General features: G+C 38.6%; 1 protein-coding gene across 7 annotated transcripts in view; it reads left to right on the forward strand.

The window, feature by feature from the left end:
* PLCL2 (phospholipase C like 2) overlaps positions 1–23057 on the forward strand; it is a 279272-nt gene that overhangs the window by 216801 nt on the left and 39414 nt on the right. For all 7 annotated transcript variants that reach the window (XM_034955936.3, XM_034955934.3, XM_034955937.3 and 4 more), the window contains one exon: positions 17354–17429. In XM_034955936.3, the coding sequence (XP_034811827.2) occupies positions 17354–17429 (76 nt within the window). The remainder of the gene's footprint in view (positions 1–17353; positions 17430–23057) is intronic.

The raw sequence follows: 23057 nt of genomic DNA on the forward strand, positions 1-23057 counted from the left end.
AAATAACCAGTTTATATGAGAAATCAGGTATTTCAGAATTGTTTTATAAATGTGATTGTTGACACCTACTTGGGCCACCTTCTGGCAGTAAGGTGTGCTAATTTCTGACCCTTTTTTCTGTCTGTTATGTCCCTGGTCATGAGCTGGAAAAAAATTCTAAGGTGTTTCTTCACAACCTTCTGAATAATGAGGTAGTGATTTTTCTCCACAGCTGATGTATTTCTATAAATAACGTTTGACATTTCATAAGCTTTGAAGCTCATATTTTGTTGTTACGTTACATTTGACCTCATGTTCATAAGAGATACAATTCAGCATTGCCTCTCGTTTTCACATGAGTGGGAAGACTCACCGTCACCCTCACCAAACCTCTCAGAGCAGCGCACGTGTCTGGAGGGTGAGTCCCTTCTGCACAGTAACTGCTCTGTCAGTGGGGACTGTGGGAACTGTCACTCGTTAGTTTATTTAACAGCTCCTGTTTTTCATTCTCTTCACTTCTATTCCCCCAGATTGCTGTGAAATAATTAATGCCACTCACCCCACCAAAATAACCACTTTTAATACCAGTAAGCTGATTTTACTACCAGACGAATTTATCAGGAATAAAAATAGCATTTAATAATGGTTTTAAGCCTTTTCTAACTTAATTAGGGCATTTAAAATTCTGAGCCATAAGAAAATTACTCTCACACAGTGGGTGGACAACATGATGTGTTAAGAGTTAAGTTTAACTCTACAAGCTCAATTACCAATTAGCTTAAAACTAACATGTTAAGGAGTTTAAAACATTTGTTTCCCTACCACATTAGTATTAGTCAGATGTTTAGGGCTAAATGTTAGGGATTTTTATATGGAGATTTTATGTGACATTATTCATCTACCTACAGAAATATTTAATTCAGATATTTTCTTTGAAATCAATGTTGATCATTCTAGTTTTCTTTGTAGTTATATTCTGACACTGGACAGACATCAGATGGAGCCATACCATCATTTATGTAATTCTGCGGCATGAAATAACTTTAGCTTTTAAATCACTTATCTGGGACAGATTACTCATGCTGTAATCCCAGCACTTTGGGAGGCCGAGGCAGACTTAATCTAGGAGTTTGAGACCAGCCTGGCCGACATGGTGAAACCCCATCTCTACTGAAATTACACAAATTAGCCAGGCATGATGGTGCATGCCTTTAGTCCCAGCTGCTCAGGAGGCTGAGGTGGGAAGATCGCTTGAACCCAGGAGGCAGAGGTTGCAGTGAGCTGAGATCACACCACTACACTCCAGTCTGGGTGACAGACTGAGACCCTGTCTCAAAAAATAAATAAATAAATAGATCGTTTATCTTGTATTAGAAAAAAAACAAAACAAAATAAATTCTATCTTTGTGAATAGAAACAGCTATTTCATTATTTAGCTAAATATAACTGGGATGGTACGAATTTTAAGCTGTTTTCCTAAAACTAAGCCCTGTCTTCATTGTTAAACGTTAGAATTCTCCATAGCCAAAATTTTTTGGCCAACATATATCATAATATGTGTTTATTCTTTTAAAATACCAACTACACTTGATTTTTCATGTTCTTTCCTAAAAAGTGCATGTCGCATATCAAACTATATTATCTCAAGTACTTTGAGTCCAGTTTTACCAAGTGATGCATCATGTAACATTTTAGAGGAGGAGCTGAGAAACACATGTTTCTGTATAGTCTGAAAGCTGAGAATGGTTTTTACATTTTTAATTTATTGGAAAAATAAAAAATAATATCTTGTGATATGAAAGTCATATGAACTTCAAATTTTGCTCTCCATAAATGAAGTGTTTTTGGAAAACAACCACCTCCATTAAATACTATCAATGACTGCTTTCTCACTACAGTGGCAAAGTTGAGTAGGGTAGTTGCGACAGAAACTAAGCCTTAGCCTAGCAGCCTACAATGTTTACTGTCTGGCTCTGTACAGAACAAATTTGCCAACACTTCCAAAAGTGGATTGGGTAAAAGTCCGTAGGGTATTTTGATACAGTGATTTTCAAAGTCACCTTTGCCAACCTAAATTATGACTTTCTCTTTCTTTCTTTTCTCTTTTTCCTTTCTTTCTTTTCTTCCTTCCTTTCCTTTAAAATGTACTCACTGCATTTTGAGTTTTGATACATAAGAATGGGATTCTAATCGTTAACCTGGAGGAAGGAGGAGACTGTTATCGTTGCCTGAGCACTCCTCTGCTGGAAAAAGCAATGAGCCCGAATATGGTTCTACTAATTGTTACGGTCAGAAACCTAAAGAAACAAGAGGTGGAAACTAAAAGAGGAAAAAGCCAGTGGAAATTAACGTTTGCTCTGATTTTAATAGCGCCCGTGAGGCAAGCATGCTACGTCAGTGGGAAGTGGTGACAATCCACCTGAGCTGTGTGCTATAACTCAATAACATTTGTAACTAATTTAACCTCACATATATTTAGTGTTTATGTATAACCATGGTTGTGCTGCTTGGTAATGAGGCATTAAAAATGAGCCAGTCCAAGAATTGAGTTTAAATAGCACTCCTTCTCTCAGCCAAATCAAGCATTTCTTGCTGAGGGGCTGAAGGGCTGGGTGGAGAGAAGGGAATTGGGTAGAGTTAGAGAGCAGCTCTGCATCGTCTCTGAAAACCCCTCGTTTCCTCTCACCCTTTCCTAAGGCGAGGAGGAGGACTGTCTCTCAAACTGTAAAATCCAGGCTGTGCTAACCACGCTCAGTTTAAAGGAAGGGATTATAAAAGTGCTTGAGGTGGAGACTAATCCCATGAAACCCTCTCCCACCTGAGGAATGGGAAAGATGCTCTGAAGCCTCTGGATTCCCACACCTTACTGTTGTTTATGCTATTCACCTCCTTCTTATACTCGTCACAACTTATAATTATACATTCATTAGCTTGATCCCTTTTTTCTTCTTTTTTTTTTTGAGACAGGGTTTCGCTCCTGTCACCCAGGCTGGATTGCAGTGACGAACTGTTGACTCACTGCAGCCTCTGCCTCCTGGGCTCAAACAATTCTCCTGCCTCAGCCTCCTGAGTAGTTGGGACTACAGGCACGCACCAGCATGCCCGGCTCATTTTGTTGTTTTGTTTTTTTGCAGAGGTGGGGTTTTGCCATGTTGCTCAGGCTGGTCTTGAACTTCTGAGCTCAAACAATCCACTCACCTCAGCCTCCCAAAGTGCTGGGAATTCCTTTTTTAAAAGTACCTCTCTTCCTCTCCCTGAAATCTGAGCTCCAGGATAACAGGGCCCATGTGACCTACACAACATTGCGTTCTCAGCACGGACAGCAGAACCTGGCACACAGCAGGTACTCAAAATCCATTTTTGGTGAATGAATGAAAATAACCTTGATCTCCAGGACACAGATATCAGGTGCCCTTCTTACCCTACATGTCTTTCCCATATGTCCCTGTATTCCCCGAACTTGATTTTTATTTCCATGCACACAAAATGCCTTGGGGAAGGGGGCGCAGAGGGTGGAGTGGCTGCTCTTCCAGTCTTAGGTCTGTATGGAAGCACTCATGTTCTAAGGCAGTGAGGGCTGGCTTTGCTGGTCCAAGAAGAGGAGGATGCCTGAGGTGCTTGGACAACTCCAGATGCTTGTAGGGAGAGAGGGACCAGAGGCAGGAGAGGCTGGTCCTGAGAAGGAAGATCTCAGCATCCCAGCTCCTGGATCTTTCACCTCTTGTTCAGACCCTAGATGTCTCCCCAGCTTTTATGAGAAGATCCTTTATCCTATCTGCAATTCCCTCCTTAAAGATTCGTATGCCCTTAAAAAAAAAAAACAAGAAAGAAAAAGAAAAAAACAACTATATAGAAGAGCTTAGTGCAGAAGAGAGGAGGAGGAAAATGTGAGCACCCCTAGTTATTCACCTGGCTATGATAGGAGAGAAACCTGATTCAGTTAAGCTGCCTGAGGTGGGAACATCCCTCATATGTGTACAGTGTTTTATGATTTTTTCCCAAGCATGCTCATAAATCAATTGTTACATGAGCTAATAGAGGCTGTGGTGTACAATGATGTTAGCACATGGACTGGGGTCACACCAGAAAAGGGAAGCCTTGGGTAGGGATAGGGTCTGTTTGAGCTGAGCAGAGAAATTCTTGAAAGCCAGATAGCCACTTTCCCCCAACTGCTACAGGCCCCCACTCTCCAACACCTACCGACCCTGGTGAGTGAGCCAAAACACATCTCCCAGGGAAGAAAGCCTTGGCTCCCCTTCCCCTCAACCACACACAGCATCCACCAGCTGTAGCTCCACCTTGGGAAATCCTTGTCTTCATCCTTATCTCACCTGCCACCATGAGCTGGCTCCCAGGGCAACAGAAGATATTCCCTGGCATGTTTTGCAAAGGGCACATCTTAATAAGAACAGTGGTATATTCACAGACCACCCAGGTAGGTATGCATGGAGTGTGAACACCTATGCACAAGACTGCACCCTAGGAAGCAGATGAGCCCCTGCTAATGAGCTAGCTCCTGCACTAGTGCTTGCTTGTGTGACTGGGGGCAAGGCTGTTTCTCTCATTTTTTTAAGAAATGGGGTCTCGCTATGTTACCCAGGCTGGTCTTGAACTCCTGGCCTTAAGCGATCCTCCAACCTCAACCTCCTAAAGTGCTGGGATTACAGGTGTGAGCCCCTGTGCCCAGCCCAAACCTATTTTTTAAACTCTACAATGGGCATTAGATCACAACCTCAAAGGATTATAAGACTATGTACCTGTAAATAGCCTAGAACATAATAAATACTCAATAAATCATTGTCATTATGATTGTCATGATTAGTTTTCAAAGGCTGGTTGCATATAGCTCCTGAAGCTTGAAGACCTTTGTGTGAGTTTATTTTAACATCACTGCATATTCCAGAGCAGCATTTGTCATGCCCCACTTTGTTATTTATACAGAGCATGGTTACTCCATTTCATAAAGTCAGGTTTAAAGTTCAAAATGAAAAGCAAAAGGTAAGTTCTCCCATCATCTTGCTAAGCAAGTTGTCTCTCTGCTCTGAAAGGGGAAGATACCAGAACATGTGAGTTATGTGGTCAACATCAGGAAGAACGCCACACCTGGGTTTATACAGTAAATACTCTAGTAGCTGCTCAGATGCATTCTTCCAGCTCTGTTATTCCTGGAGAACTGTGGACACTCTGCTGTGTTTTAAAAAAGTATTGCTTTTCATTACAGAGAAGTCTTCAATTGCTTTCCTCTTTCAACGAACGTCTATACTTAGTTATCACAGACTTGAGAGAAACTAATGATACTTTACAGTAAGACTATGATTAAATTACCTTCTGTTAATTAGGAGTTTCTAAATCACCTTCATCCCCTTGGAGAAAAGACTTGATGTAAATAGGCAGTAATAAAAGTGGTACTGTGTTTAATTCAAATTGTATCCTTTTAAATTTAATTAATTTAGTAGTAATAGTTTTAAATGAGCATGTCAGAACTAAAGGGTCCTTAGTGACTTGAAAGAGTTAATGTAGCATCCAGAAGTTCCTAATGTACTCTTCAGAAGTAGCTTGCTCACTGAATAATTGGGTTTAACCAGCTCAAGTTCCCCTGTCCTCCCACAGGAATGATTCAGAGCAGGTTTTGAGCCATTCTCATCAGTTTTTTGGAGACACTACCCTCCATTCAGGATGTAGCGTCTGAACTCACTATCTTTAATGTTTCCAAGACCAAGGGAGAGACAGTGAGGCCCTGGGCCCTCTTTCCAGGCACTTACTAGAGAGTAAGCCAGCAAAGTGGCTGTGGACTACATCCTCACTGGACTGCACCTGGCTGCTCACAGTACCTTCTAAATTGCTAAATCCCTTCACCTACCCACATCCCTTCCTCCTTTCATGTCTGTAGAGAATACTTGAGCACAAGGCACACATAAATTTCATGCTGTCTGGGATGGGATAAGGATGTCGTGTAAGCACATCATTAATGTAGCTTAGAAAAGCTGAAAAGCGGCTGGGAGAGGATGGGGTTTGTGTATGTGTACATCCTTGAGGTGACCATGGTGCAAAGCAATTTATCATGTGCTGTAAAGTAGATTGTTTAATGTGAGACTATTGTATAAGGTTTCTCACAGTAATCATGTACAAAATAATGTATAGCATACCAAGTTCTCCCCTAACAAGACTTCTGGTCATGTAAGGTTGATAATAAACTAGAGAAGTAAAAGGATTATTATCATTTAAATGCGTGTGGACTTACTGTGTGCACACTCTTCATATAGAAAAGCATAGCATAATAAATTACCACATAAACTGGTAGAAATTATTATATAGCTTTTCTGGATAGTTTTATAATTGCAGCAGAGTTCCTTTGCAGGGTAGTTTAGGTTCTGTTTTGTTGCTCAATTTTCACTTTTTTTTTTTTTTTTTTTTTTTTTTTTTTTTTTTTTTGCTTTTCCTATGAATATCAAATTGTTCAGGACCAGAAACTACAAGATCAAATTCAAAACTCCTTCCATTTTTTGAAATTCTGTTTATTTCGTGAAATAAGATTAAATAACTTATATTTCTTAACTTAAAGTTTTGGTTAAAAACTAAAATTTGAGGTTTAGAAATTTTAAATATTTTCCAAAAATTTAGAGTAGGATAAGTATTTAAAGTATATTCATTGACTTCATAACCAATCTTTTGGTACAACTGGAACCCTTCCAGCGACCTTTTCAAACTATTGCCTCTGGTCTATTTAAATGTATTGGGGACCACATGGAGACTTCTGGTAATGCTAAATCTCAATCTAGAAATAGTAGTGAATGCCTTTTAAATCTAAGTTTGGTTGTGACTTTATGGCTCATTCACTTGTCTGCATAAAAATAAAAATTTCTTACCTGGTTTAAAAGCACAGTTTTTGGTGACATAAACCACCCTAGTGCATTCATTGTTTTGATTCCCCTAAGCTCTGCCTCTGTGATTTTGTTGATTTTTTTCTTTTAATCCTGTAGATGTGCTTTTTTATTTTTTGCCCACTATCCTCTTTGTGCTGTTTTTCCTTATCTTTGCTCCTTTTTCCTCTCCTCCCAGCCTAACAAATGTGTATTACTAAGGACTTCTAGTGGCTAATATGGGAAGTGCCTCTCAGAAATACCCACAACTGTAAACAGTAGGTCCATGCAGTGCGCATTGGACACACAGCACCTGTGGAAAGTAGGAACCAAAGGCAATAAACTGGTTCTTTTGACTACATGATACTATTTATTTCATGAATGTTATGCTGAATCCAAATGGTTATTGAGTGAATGCAGGAGACACCCATATTACACTTGTATATGATAAGCATATGCCTGTATCTTATGTTTGTATGGTGATTACATTCAGAAACTGCACTTAAAGTTTAACCTGTGAAATATGGCCCCCTTCTAAGTGTGTGAATATGATTATATATTAATTTAGGCTGAGAAGTGATAGAGACATTGATTGTGTTAGAGGAGGCTTTTTATAATTTGAAAATTCAACTAGATACCTACAGATAAGATGGGATGTTATTTTATAGGATTTTATCTGAAATGTAGTACATAAGAGGTTCAGACCGTATCAGGGTTTAGATAAAAGTTATGTAACAGGAAAGACACATTGATCCCTTAGGTACTACCCTAGCTCTGAAGTGAGCTTTATGAAAAGTTAGAGTATATTGGAAAAAGTTAAGAGAATAGTTAGCTTCCTACATGTGGACCCGGGGTCACTCTTAATTCATAATTCATTCCAGATTTATATAGCATTTGGCATCTGTTCTCTGGCAAGAAATGATCATTAAAATAGTTGAATACAGTGTTCAGGCAGACTTATATGACAACCAAAACCATGCTTTGAATGTGGCAGAAACTGGAGTTTAACTTAGACTTCAAATAAAATTCCATAGAAGAATTTTGTAAACAAATTTTTTGGAAATATTTTGAAGTATTCTCCCTTCTATAGTAAGTTCTACTACAAATACTTGTTTTGAAAATTCAGACTTGCTTGAATGCAGTTTATATGTTAGGTAACAATTTGAGCATACCAAAAATTTTGCATTTGCATGTGCACAAGTTTGTGTGAACTGAAATTACATACACACCCCTCAAACATCCACCATATTCTTCAATTCACAAAATGTGTTATGAGCTACACCCTCTACATCTTGTGTTACAATTTTCCGTTAGATTTCAGATCACCCTCCTTCCACCACTTCACAGTGACTCACAAGCTACAACTCCTCCAACACCCACTTCCACCAGCAACCTTCAGGTCTTTTTCAAGGTTAAGTGCCATGTTTATTGTAGTATTTTTTCATTCTTTAACCATTTAACATATGCAGAACTGTGATATTGTTTTTATTTGATGTCTTTTTTTATGTGTCACTGCAAAATTTTTTAGCGTTGTGCCCCTAACCCACTTTCCTTATAAGCCCTGTGGTTTTTATTGCACAATTTTGTATAGTGAGGTGAGTTTTAGGATTGCAGAACTGTCATACTGCAGTTACAGCCGATCCTTGAATAATGTCATTTTGTTCAGCATCATGTCATTATAACACTGAAGAGGAAAAAATAATTGATTCCCAGCTGGGGCCACTTGTATGGAGTTTGCAGGTTCTCCCCACGTCTGTGTAGGTTTCCTCCAGGTACACCAGGTACACCAGTTTCCTCCCACATAGCAAAGATATGAGCTTCAGATGAGTTAGACAATCTTCAGGGTTTCAGTGTGAGTGAGTGTGGATGTGTGTGTGAGTGTGCCCTGCGATGGGATGGCATCCTGTCCAGGGTGGGTTCCCCCTTTTACCCTGACCTGCTGGGATAGGCTCTGGCCACCTTTGATAAGTGGATTGGAATAAGTGGGTTGGAAAATGAATAAATAAATGAATGAATGAATATAAGTTATTGGGAAATAAAAATTTATCAGGTATTTGACATTCATCCAAATGCACGGCAATATTTGTTAACTGTTTTTGAGCTGTGTGGTAGTAGGAGGTTCCTCTGAAAATTTTCATTTTGCAAACATTTGTTGATTTAATACACCACCACTATGACTACTGTCACGAATTCACCACAAATTGATTAAATAATGATCTTACTTGTTTTCATTAATCTTTCTTAAATGTATGTATAGTTCACATTTATTTCAGCATTTAAAATTAGAAGTGTTTTGATCTTTATTGAGAAGTTTGATGACGTTTTTGTGACCAGAAATACGCTGTGGAAACTTAACCCTTGTTTATATCAGTTAGCCTAGGGTAAAATTGGTTTCATTGTACCTTGTTCACTGAAAGTCACAGTTTCCAAGAAGCTGTCCATGTTAAGAGAAGACTTAACTGTATATTCTCCACAGTTACTCAAGATCACCAAATGACCAGATCCACAGCTTCCAATACTGTGGACTCACTCTCCTTCCAGCACCTCTCTCTGTACACGCCTGTAAATGTTTAGCATCCTTGTTCTTTTCCTGCCCTCGGACCACTCTTGCACCTGTCATACTAGTTATTATTCTCTCTGCTTATTCCAGTGATTCTGGAGCATCATGCAACATTCATTCATCTTTAAAATTTCTCCCTCAGAAATGTAGACATTCTTTCATCTCAGCCACTACCTCTGTGGAGAAAATTTTCAATTATCCAGTGCCAGAACCAAGCTGTCACATAATTTCCGGTTGCTACTCGAGGTTCTTAGACTTCCCTATTGTAACCACCAGTTCAATTCAACTAAGCTGGAAGTTCACATCCTAAATGCGTTAACATACTTAAAGGAACCGTAAAGCACTCTATAACTGTGGGGTGTGTAACATGTTTAGTTGTAAACTGTAAAGCACTCTGTAACTGTGGGGTGTGTAACATGTTTAGTTGTAAACTGTAAAGCACTCTATAATTGTAAGGTGTGTTACAATTTTTCTTATCCTGACCAGTTTTCCTCTCTTATCTTGGCTCTTCCTTCTGTGCCCACAGCAAATCAGCCTTGGAGTCTTCCTCCATGTAATGTCTTCATGTCATCCTTTCTTTCCCAGCCCCTCTGCTGCCTCTCATGTCTCTCATATAGCAGTGGCCCCCACCTGCTTCCTGTTCCCACTTTTGTGCCATCTCCCATTTCTTCCTTCACACTGATGCTTGTTCATGGTTCTGAAATTTTACTTTGTTCATAACACCTCTGCTTAAAGTTGTCAAGGGTTTGTGATTAAATTCAAACTCTACAGTGTAGAAGTTTATATCTTATCCAATCTGGCCCTCACTCCTTTTCTATCCATGTTTCCTTACATTCTCTAATACGAGTTGAGGTGCCTAGAAAGCTTAACAATATTTTACATGATTTCAAGTCCTGGCCTTCCGCATCATGCCTGCAGCGGGGTCCTGTGTGTGGCAGCACCCAAATATGCTCCTCTGTATGTTTGTTAACAGTTGAGTAGTGCTTTTTATCAAGCGCATCTCAAGTTCTTTCTATAACTTTCTTTTATATAGGGTTTTTTCCCCCCTATAATTTGCGTAGTGGAAGATGTGGTAGTGGAAATGAAGTTTCATAAGAAACCTAGGACAAGTTACTCTGGAAACGGTTTGTTATTTAGAAAGTGTTTTCATAGTGACCTTGCTGGAAGGGAGGATGACCACAGCTCTTAATGATATGGCAGACCTCGGCCCCTGGATAGGCACCAGCTCTCTGTCCTCCCCACAGTGGACTGCAGCCACAATGCTCCCCCCATGTGAGATGGAAAGGGGAGCTGGGTTTAATTGTAGCGCACAGCTAGCCAAAGACCTCTACAGCAATAATCTTTCAGTATTTCAGTGTAAATTTGTGACTTATATTATGTTCAAGTATTTAAAAGTACGTTGTATTTTCCAACAATAACTTTATAAATGGTGCCTCTTCCATTAGTTCAACTTTGTAACATTTTTCTGTACTTGGAAGCTTTAGTAAAGGAAAAACTTACCTCTGGATTTCAGTTGAGAAGTCTCAAATCCCGATGTTTTAGAATCAAACCAAAATTCTTCACCCGCACAGTAATAATTATTTTAAAGTGTTAAAAAGAGAGATTATATTGTTAACTCAGAGAGGTGTTTCTTTCAAGAGTGCAGAAAAAAGCACCAAAGCTTACAAATTCCCAAGGGCATCTTGATCTTACTTTCTGTCCCATTCATGGCATTAGTGAACTAACTGGCTTTGCAGGGCCAAACAGCACAAGGCTGACCACCCACTAGGGACGTTGAGCTTTAAGAGGCTGTTTTAGTCCATTTTGTGTTGTTGAAACAGAATATCACAGCCTGCGCAATTTATAAAAACTGAAACTTATTTTCTCACAGTTCTGGAGGCTGAGAAGTCCAAAATCAAGGCTCAGTATCTGGTGAAGGTCTTCTGAGTGGCTCCTCACGTGGTGGGAGACAGAAGGGCATGCTAGCTGAACGCTGTGTGAAACCTCTTTTATAAGGACCTTAATCCCATTGACTAGGAAGGAGCCATCATGGCTTCATCACCTTTTAAAGGCCCTGCCTATTAATACGATCACATTGACAATACTTGAATTTTGAAGGGGACACATTTAAACCATAACAGAGGCTGCCATTCAGAAAATTCTGACTAGATAGGAAAACATTACTTTGGATTGAATTAGTTCCTATTTTCTGAAAACCTTATCCATGATCACATTTGCTATTCTGTATTCATCCCTGGAGTCCAGAGAAGCAAGTCCTGCTTTGGTCCAGTCCTCCCAAGGTCATCCTGAGCCTGGTGGTGCCTGAAGCCACATCTTGCCACCTGGGCGTTTACTGGTCCACTGAGGCCTATCATGGATCTCCAAGGTGGTCATGGCAGTTTGGGGGGCATTCAGTGGTTAGGGCCAGGTGTATACTGCGCCATTTTTGTAAGTCCATTGGCATGTTTGAGAATGATAATCTTTACATTTTTTGAGTTTGGAAAGATACTTCCCTGTTATGTGTCAAGTAATCATAGAATCCATGTGAAAGAACAAAGTTTTTTTACTGTCTAGCCTTTTTCTTTTATAGCAACTTTAGGACTTCTCAGACTTTGTAACTTCATTAGAAACAGCTACAACAGAAGATGTAGTAGCCACATCTGTGTTGAGTAGGACAGGCAAAGAAAGCAGTTTAGAGTTTGGGATTTTCTATCTGAAACTGGGATTCAAAACAAGATAAAGAGGAAAAAAATCTAGAATTCAGATGTTATTACTAAAATTTCTTTCACCCAAGTATTTAAAATTATTGACAAACTACTTTTATAATTATTAACAAAATCTGTGTTCTTAAGATGAAGGGCAATTCAGTGAATTGTCTGAAATCAGACATAGGGTCCTTATATAAAACCGCAGACTTGCTTATTCTGAAAATGGAATTTTCCTAGTTGATAAGCAAGTTTCAAAACAGAATATGAAGGAGCAGTCTATAGAAATCTAGTAATATATAATATATTTATGTAATAATAACCCTTCTCATAGCTGTATCTATAAACAGAGAAGTTTACTTTACACTAACATGGGAGTTACTTTCAAAACATAGCACTCTGATGAAAGGCATATCTGGTTTCTTTCCAGCTTAATAAAATATAAATTTTCATTTTTACTTTGCCTTTAGTTAAAATTTCCTGCTTTTCATCTGCTCAAATTCTACATTAAAATCTTATATTAGAGGTGATCAAATTTATGAAATAGACTTCTAGGCTATGTTACATCCATAGATTTTCCAAACACTTTAGTTCCAGAAATGTAGGAGGTACTGGTAATAGACCAGTGATATAAAATCCATTAGCAACAACTATATAAAAGCATCTTGCCCTAGAAAAAACAATATAAGCATCCATGTGGCGAGTTAGGCTGGCAGCAGGGTGTCTGATTGCTGTGCCAAGACTTACACCTGTGCGTTTATAGGGGCTTGATGAAATTCATGCATTTGCATTAATGCAAATAATGCTTATATAATTAACCATTCTATTTGGCCTTGCATTCTAGTGACATATCAGTGTAATATACACAGAGAAAACAAGATAAAGTAGTTTTTTCCTTTGGCTCATGCATCAATATTACTACCTGCACATCTGTTTTTGTCTAATCTGAGATGCTTATTCTAGTAGTTTCACATTAAATATAAATTATTTATTATTTATAATAATGAATTGTAAAATAGAGCCAAGTAATTTATTGCTGTCATTTTAAAATGTTTTCTCAAAGTGCTTTATAGAAACATTGTTCTAAAAAACAACTTTGGGTCAATGTTAGTAGCTGAGATGATATTACTATTGTAATTGTGTGTAGCACCTTTTAGGAGTTACAAAATTTCCTCTGCTTTTGTGCTTTCTTCGGATTGAAAAGGCCTTTCCTCTTCACTTGTGCAGTTGCCACTTATGTGTCAAGACCTATTATGGTTTTGTGGGAAAAGCAGAGGCTTCAAGACCAAACAGAATACCAGTTTCATGACTTACTAATTACAGTTATTTTGCCTATAATACCAGATTACCTTGAAAGGTTGCTTATGTTTCAGGTAGGTCTTCAGTGTTCACGTGTGTAAAACTAACCTCATAATTACTCACCTCACATGGATAATGTGATCAGTAAATAAAATAGAAAGCACCAAGTACATACTGATGCAGAGATGTTGAATCACTTTCATCTTGATTCATTCAGCCAACACTTGTACTATTTATAATCACAGCTTGTTATAAAGTAGCAGACCCAGACAGAAAGTGGCCCCTGCTAGATCAGCTGGTGGCCCCATGTTGCCTCTGCTGCATCCTCAGTGCCATGTGCACTACATTCAATCATAATTGATGGCAGAATGAAAGGGAAACATCAGCCTGCTGAGTAGGGGCCTGAAGGCCCATCGCCTAACCTGTCCTCTAAGCCTGCTGGACTCTTCACCTGGTGTTGCTATAGGAGCCCACAGTCCTGAGAGCTTCCTTAAGAGTACCTAGAGGAGCTCTTAGACTCAAGGAGAATTTATGCAATAGTGCAAAAGTTGAAGATTAATATATGCCTGTTAAGAACAAGAACTATGAACTGTTAACCATACATTAATTTAATTATAAATATGTACCCCAAAACTATAAAAAGATACTTCCTTCTGAAGCAAGTAGTACAAATATTTTATAACAGGTGTGACAACATGAATCATCTCTGCTGAGGTCTGGATATGTTTTCTGCCTGCCTTGTCTAAGCTTTGCTCATTGTTTACTATGGGCCTACCTTCTCCTAGGCTGGTTCCTTCTGGAATTCCCCTCTAATACAGTCTGCAAGTGCCTCCTGCTGTTTACTTTCAAACCTAGGAGGAATGGCTTCTCACTATTTGTGAGAATACTAATACTCCACCCTGAAGTATTAGTCATCTTCATATTTTATATACTACTCATGAATCGGGGGACGATATTCACTGTCATTATCAGCAGAGGAACTTCCTGTATTGAAATCTAAGCCACAAGTGGATCCTTCTGTGGCTGTCAACATGGATACCATTACACTACAAGTGCTTCACCATTAAATATCCCGCCAAAGGGCTGTAGCTTCAGAATATTGAATTTTATCACATCCAATAGCTCACAGGTTACAATAGCAATCCCACCTTTTTAGTTATTCTTTGTGCATCTGTTTTATTTCTGTACCATAGTCCCAGTGCAGCAATTGTTCTTTTTTATATATATATACTTTAAGTTCTAGGGTACATGTGCTTCATTCTCAGCCCTTAGCTCAGGGTCCCACACATAGAGGGCCTCAGTAAACGATTGTCCCAAGAATAAACAAATGATCCTCCAAGTGTTACAGAGTTTAGGAGGCAGATGAGCTTCTATATCTGGACTCTTGAGATGGATGTGCATTTATATTCAGCCTTAACGTATATTTTATAGCTGGAAGGTGCATAATTGTTTATCCTTTGGTGATTCTTAAACTGGAAGATGATTCTAAGAATAATAATGCAACTTGTTTCTCTGAGCTTCATCACACCCAGCTTTTCAAGTGGAACTAAAATTAGTAATGAGTATTGGAAACATTGCCAGTGAACATATGAAAGGAGGGCATTCAGCTAATTTGGGGCTACCAGAAAATGCTCTGCCAGGCCTCCTGGATAAATGGGGAGTCAGCCGTGACAGCTGCCACTTACAAGTGTCTTCATTGTGCCAGTCGCTCCTCACACATCCTTTCATTTAATCCTCACATCATGAGGTGTAATGTCTTTAATAAGCTTATTTTATGGGTAGGAAATTAGGGTTATGAGGTTAAATATCTTGTCCTAGATGACAAAGCTAATGAGTAATAGAACCAGGATTAGAACCCATGTAAATCTTTGCTCTTTCTGCCGCTACACCACTCCCAAGATGAGTTTCTCATCTGCATGTGTGAGCCTCTGCTTAATGCTGCTGTTTTGTTCTCCTCCACTCCTGCTTTTGCTCCTGTCCTCATTTGTTTAATGACTGGGTTCATTTCCTTGATCATATTTTTTTTTCCTTCTCCTGTTTGAATGATGGGGGCACAGTTGGCCAGTTCTTTGATACTGAGCTGTAACAATCACCATCCTTGCTTGAAGAAGTCCTTGCTTCTTTGTATCTCTCATTTGGCTTGACATCAAAGCTGAAAAAGGTTACTGATGACGGTATGAACCTTTTCAATATGCAAATTATGTAATGGTACAAACGACTTTATATCAGTATAATAAAGTTCTTAACGATTCATTTTTATTGCTGCCTGTTCAATATGTCAAGCTGTAAAATAGAATATTTTAATTTACGGGAATGACTCAGATCTTGAAGAATGAATGTGAAAATACTGAATTCCAAAGTGCAAACTCTGCCATAGGCTGTGGACTTCTTGAGGACAGGGGTTGTATCCTGTAGGTCAGGTATCCCTGGTTTCCACACAGGGACTGCCTGCAGTAGACCCCAGCGATGATTAAAGATACATTATGAAGGCGTAAATAAATGCCTGCCTTGGCCTTTAAACTTTTGATGTTTACCATTTTTTTAGAACTGTGCAAGTTGATAAATACTATCTGACTAAGCTTAAGAAGCTAGTACACTTTTTAAGAGACATGTTGGTTATATTTTAAATAAGCGTAACTTACCAAAATATGGTGGTTTTTGAATTATGCAAATAATCCAACCTGCATATATTTAGTTACTATACAATAATTACTATGGCAATTAGTGATAAATGCTATAAAGAAAAATAAGGCAGGCCAGGTGAGGTGGCTTATGCCTGTAATGCCAGCACTTGGGAGGCCGAGGTGGGAAGATCACTTGAGCCTAGGAGTGTAAGACCAGCCTGGGCAACATAGCAAGATCCCATCTCTACAGAAAATTTTAAAAATTAGCCAAGCATGGTGGCACACACCTTTAGTCCCAGCTACCTGGGAGATGGAGGCTGGAGGATTACTTGTGCCTAGGAGTTGGAGAGTGCACTGAGCTATGATTGCACCACTGCACTCCAGCCTGGCTGACAGAACAGACCGTGTCTCTTAAAAAAATAAAAAGAAAAAAATGAGGCAGAAATGAAAGGAATGGTTGGGTGTTTATTACTTAAAATATGATGGTCATGTAAAATAGATGAGTAATATTATAATGCAAAATATTTGGATATTTAAATACAAATATGTAAAATTTATACTAAGGTAGATATCATAATTGTACCCATTTGAGCCATGAGACTTGTTTCTGGCTATCCCATTTCCTTTTCATAGTGATTTTAGAGCCAACAAGATTACTTCAGAGGGATCTTTTCCTAGCTTTTTGGTGAGTAAAATAATGGATCAGCTGTTCACTGATTCTTTCCCTTCTTCAAGCTTGGGCTCTTAAAACAAGCACATGCAATTTGGAACAAGAATTCAAATTTGAGCATTTTAAAAATCATTAATAGGAACATAAAAATACTAGTTTTAGAGGTACTATTAGTGATGAATGGTATCACATAAATAAATGCTATTTTTTAATTCTCATTGTATGTTTTAAACTGAATTTCAGATGAAGACATTTTGGCTGAAATGAGTGAAGTGTGTAGGTGTTGAAGTTTTCTATAAGATGAAGTTGAAAATTTTGTTAAAATGGATAACCAAAAATACAATTTAAAACTCAGATCAGATTTGCGCGCATATTTGTAGCTTTTCACGCTGAAATGAACTCAGTTCAGTATATTAGCTCAGGGTTCAAGTGCAGTGTTGTACTAGCCTCACTGCACTTGGAAAGTAATACTATTCACATCTTGTTTTAACCATTTTGTGGGGGTGTGTGATGTTATCATTTTCACATGCACATTTGAAGTTGAGTAGTGGAAAGTCAGATAAAAAAGCGTTTAATATCATCACATCAGCCTGTTTTAGGAGAAGAGCCTTGTGCATGAATGCAGGAGGGGATCTACTTGTCAGGTGTAATCTCATGTCTGGATGTTCCCTTTGCAGATGATTCAGTCCCTCAAGGCGTTGATTGAAAATGCAGATGCTGTATATGAAAAGATCGTACATTGTCAGAAGGCAGGTAAGTGAAAGTTTGTTTCCTCTCTTTAAATGAAATTAATAGCATCATATACTTTGCCCCAAAACTATTTCATTTTTTGGATGCTGTATCAAGAAAATCAAATAAGAAAATTATTTTTCTATGGCTAAAGAAAATACCAATTCAGTGGTTCTCAGCCTTGGGTAACAAACTCACCTGAGGGGACCATTCAAAATACATCAACATTGGTCTGAGGTATGGGGCTGGGAATTAATAACTATTTTAAATTCCCAGGTGTTTCTAATGTACAGCCAAAATTGAGAAACTCTGCACTAATCTCTTCTTCAGTGTTAACTGTGTTGCCAGAGCTCCTGCTGGTCACCCGTGACTCTGGTACACAGTAGGATAGGTAAGGCTTGAGTAGAGGGAGACTGGCTTCTTGTAAAGGAGATGGATTCCAGTTACAACCTCCTGACACTTTTTAGTACACTGGCATTTTCACGTGCTGAAAAATTCATTAATTTCACATCCAAATGTTATACCAGATTATAAAATTCTTCTTATATAAACAATCATCCAGTTAATTTTAGCTGTGGTAAAACCAAAAAATTCAGTATTCTGCATTGTAATGAAAATACACAAAATGGAGTTCTTTTAATTTTCTGATTTTTTGAGTGTTGATTTGGGAGATTCTAATATGGAGAATATTTTCAAGTCATAAAAAAAAAATTGTCCTGACTTTCTAAGGTTTTTTTCGTTGCTGTTCTTTAAAACCAAGAAACTATATTGCCTACCCTGAAAAAAAAATCCCTTATCTCAGAAATGAACTTGTTTAAAATAGATTGAAGATAAGGATATGTGTGACTTTTTTTTTCTAATATCTATTGAAAGAGTATTCATATTAGTGACTAATCAACAAACTCCACAATCCCCATCTTGTTTTACTCATCTTGTCAGCAAATATTGTTAGCAAAGTGGTCTTTCTACTTCTAGTCCTTTCCAGGCTAACTCTCCCTACAATCTACATTTAATTATTCAAACACAATTTTTATCTACAACACAATCTACAAATTATTAACACAATCTGCAAATTATTGAACAGGAGATATGGAAGTAAACACAGTAAATATATTGAATACTTACCGTGTGTTACTCAGGAGTCTCAAGTTGGTGTGTGATGCACTGGGGAGACATTGGTGTTTGTGTAGAACAGGAGAGGGACTGAGCTTTCAGGTACTGACCATAATAGCTGTGTGCAGAGAATGTCCATAGGCAGACCTGATGGGAGGCAGTTGGCAATAGATAAGGAAGGTGCTTCTGGAGAGTGAGGGAGGAAGGGAAGGGATGGTGAGCCATCTACCCTCTGCTTTGGGCTGCCTGTCCCCATTCCCTGTGTTTCTACTTAATTAGATTTGCACACATCACTCATCTGCTGAGACTTCTTTCTCTGCCCTCTCTGCCAATCTGTACTTTCTTCTTTTTCAATTATCTCAACAGTCTTCTGGGAGACCTTTCAAGATTCCAGGATTTATGTTACCTAAAGCATTCTATTCAGCCCTTTAAACCTTTAATTTGCTTCAGTTGGTAGGGCTTCTTCAGTTATTGTGTATTTTATTAATGCATTCCATCTTGTAAACAGGATAATAACCTCCTAAAGCACTAAGATTATATATCAAACTGCTCTCTGTATCTTACCCATGACATCTGTTCTAACATTCTGCACAGAGTAGTTGCCCAAATATTAACTAAATATGATTTTATTTTAATTATTTGATTCCATTCAATGCATGTATTGCTATGAAAATTGTGGACTTTGTGGAATTTGAAAAAAAAACTGTTTATCAGAAAAAAAACTATTCAACAATTTGAGTTATTGTCAATTCACTGGTTTATGAAATTTGATAATTTTCAGTATAATGTGGCTTTCTGTTTATGTTTGATTTCAGTAAGGGATACATGTGCTTGTACTTAAAAAGCTGAAGAATCTTATCTATTAGGGATTTTGATTAGGTTGGGGGGAGAATAACCACTGTGTAATGGTTCAAGTTGCTCTGGGTTTAAAGATCTTTAGAAGCGTGTAAAGATTATCTTTTGGTTTCACAGTTACTGATGAACGCCTACACAGCCCTTCTGTTATCCCAAGTACTTATTTTAGAGTCCCTTGATCTTTTGTTTCTCATGTTTACAATTATGGTAAGGACATATAGTCATTAGTCATATGAAGAATTGCTAATTTGTTTTGGGCTCAAAAGACAGTTGCATAAGATCTTACTTTTGATAAGTAATTGTTATTCTGCTTGCCAACAGATATAGGTCACCAAAGTGCTGCAAGAGAGGATTATTTTAGATGTATTTCAAATTTTAAAGCACAAACATATATTTTTATTAGTTAAAACCTTGTTTAAATAACTGAATGGAAATAAAGAGTCAGACATCCACCCCCAAACACATGTTTAAAAATGTCCCCAGTTCAGAAGGGTTCAGGCTCTTGGCTGTGTAATCTATTTTTTACATAGGAACATGCTATGCTGATGTTAGTACTGGGAAGAGGAAGCATGGCAGGAGAGGAATGCTGAGAAGTGAAGACCTCCAACCAAGGTAGGCTAGGAACCTATGCATCCAAGCAGTGGAGGACCCAAAGGGACCATGGAAAGAGCAGTGGAAACAACTCGGAGATGCGCAGTTGGAGGCAGCCTGCCTGCATAGTCCTCTCTGTTAAGAAGAGAATGCAGTGACACAGAGAGTTGGGGTAAAAGAGAAATTTTAATAATAAAACCATGTTGCTAGGAGTATATAAACGACCCAGTGAGGAGGAAGACATTAATAGATGAGACAGAGATTCAGGATGAAGGATGTGAGGTCAGGAATGAAGTACAGTCATGAAACACTTGACCTTAGAAAGGGAGAAAGGCTCCTCGTCTGAGATAATACAGAAAGCCGTGACATTTAGAAAAATTCTGAAAAAGAGAGGAGTGTTTTCCATTGACGAGGTAAACAGGGAAGTAGTGTCATAGGAGAACACCAACTTTGGGGGTGAGGAAGTGAAAGCGGGGCTTCAAGACAGGGGCAAGAGTATGGGGACTTTGCTCAGAGTCAGAGATCAGCAGTGCCAGTCAAAGGGACTGATTAAATATCAGATCCTGCAGGGGTGATATGGGATGCGTGAGTCTGGGCCGCCATGGGAGTGAGAAGTGATGTGGCCATGCAAGAATGGGTCTCTATAATTCATAAGCCCAGGCGAACACATGCATACATGTTCTCAAGTAGGGGATTGGTAAGGAACACCAGCAGGAGAGCTGAACAGGAGTCTGCAGAGGGAGAAACATCATAAAAGTTCATTTGTTAGAAATGTATAAAAGTTGGGAAAAGATTTGTCAAATTCTTTCAGGGCCAAAGTCTTTTCCACTTTCTAATATCAGGGCCAAAGTCTTTTCCACTTTCTAATATCTATGTTTTTGTCTCTTTAAACGCCAAAACTGCAGCCCATTTTTGGATTATAATTTCCTTTCTAGTCACTGAATTGGTATGCTTAATAAAGGATAGGAAGACGATCAAGAAGGAAACCCAAATGCTTTCCCTCAGTGAGCTAGGTATTTCTATCAGGTAATTTTAAATGGAAAATAAATTGTTCTCTGGAGGAGGAAAAAAACAAATCAATGACATCCTGTTAAAGATGGTGAATTAACAAATGCTTTTAATCTCTACTCTAAAACCTCATTAAAATGACAGTAGAGGGTTTTTTTTTAAACCACAAATCCATAAGGACAAAGAAATCGGGAGCAACAAAATTCTAGAAACTGAGTAACAGCTGAACAAGTGATAATTGGCTTAGCTGCCCACTCTGGAACCTCAATCTGAAGCTGGTCTTGGGGGGCCTGACACAGCCTGACTCACAGGCCAACCACCAGCTCAGATCTAACCTGGTGACCAGGTACCTCTGGGAACTGGGTTAAAGCTAGTTATAAAAGAGAGGAACTGTCTGGAAGCTGGATTAATTAACACTTAGATCTCTGTGTCCTGACAGTGGGGAGGTTAAAAATAGCAAAATTCTCATTCTCCATATGGGGAATTTAATAGGTGATGCTTGAAAAACAGTTCTAAGTAAACAATATAAGCATGTTACTTGGAAATATGAACATAAATACTAAGGAAGGGAAACAATCAGCTAAAGGCGTTGAATGTGACTGCTTCTGGGGAGGGAGAATTGTGGACAATTATTTGGTTCTTTACGTACAGGCATAATTCTAGCAAAAATAAAAACTAAATTCGAAGAAAAAAGAAGGAAGGAATCAAGGGGCAAAAGCTGCCACAGGAACTGAGGATGTTCCCAAAGATGTGATCCCACACCCACAAGGCCTGGGAGAGTGTTAGGTTGCAGAGGCGCAAAGAGCCCGCATAGGACACCTGCTGGCTTCCCTGCTTTCATGGGCATGCCTCAGGCAGAGGTGATGCCTGCATGCCTGGGAGGATGAGAGCGTCGTTCCTCTTCTGGCAGGAGAATCTGTTCTGTGCACTTTCAGAATGACTGTTAGGAGGGAGGATCAAACTAAATGAAAGATGACCCAGCCCTCTCCACACCTCTTTAAATGGAAGGTTCTTTGCTAAAAGCTCCAGCGTATTTTCATGCATGGCCAGGGTTGCATCTTCACTGAGTAAAGTGGGATCAAAGAAAATAACTTTCCAAATAATAAAAGCTTTAATTACCCTTCATTTTAATCAATTTAATGGGAAATTTTCAGTGGATCTTATCCATCCCTGCTTTCTTAAATTTGATTTGCCGAAAATAATTTGAACATTTGTTTTAAAGACCCAGGGTCATCTTGAGATGCTGCAGTTTAATGCAGTGATTTCTTGGAGGCTTTAAGTTTGGAGGCCCCTTAACCTGCACACACAGCAGCCTGCCTGCTGTGACTGTTCAGATCTGGACATCGTGTTAATAGTTTAATTCCATCTCCTTTCATTAAACTCTCACTTCCTACTGCTTTGTACTGTATTTCCAACTGTCTGTTTGTATACTGCTCTTGTTTTCTCTTACATTTGCTGCTTCCAGTCTGCTGAGCTGTTGATGTCTCCCCTATGACCAAGCGATTTATCTTACATGAAAGAGGATGAGGCCCCGACACACTCCTGCATGGGGAAAACCAGCAGAATGTCAGGCCAGACCTACATGACCTGGATTTAATTGCTCAGAGACTTTTTTTTTTTTTTCAAACTCCTCAGATCTCAGTGTGCTCCTAGGAGCTGAGGTTATCAGATAAGTAAGCCATCACCATCTATCACTTGGTTCATGCACATCATCTTGCCCAACATAGTAAAGAAAATCATCTGCGAGATTCATTCTGAAAGCACTTCACAAGTGTTCTGTTTGAAAATACAGTTGACCCTTGGACAACACAAGTTTGAACAGCATGGGTCCACATATATGTGAGTTGTTTCAATAAATATACTAAAACATTTTTTGGAGGTTGGCAACAATTTGAAAAAAGACAGATGAAACATGCAGCATGGAAATATCAAAAAATTTAAGAAAAAGATAGGCCACATAAAATATATGTAGGTACTAGTCTATTTTATCATTTACTGCCATAAAATATGCACAGATCTGTTATAAAAGGTTAAAATTTATCAAAACTTATGCACACACTTAAAGCCCATACATGACGTCTTTCA

Source organism: Pan paniscus, chromosome 2, assembly GCF_029289425.2.
Source record: "Pan paniscus chromosome 2, NHGRI_mPanPan1-v2.0_pri, whole genome shotgun sequence".
NCBI lineage: Eukaryota > Metazoa > Chordata > Mammalia > Primates > Hominidae > Pan > Pan paniscus.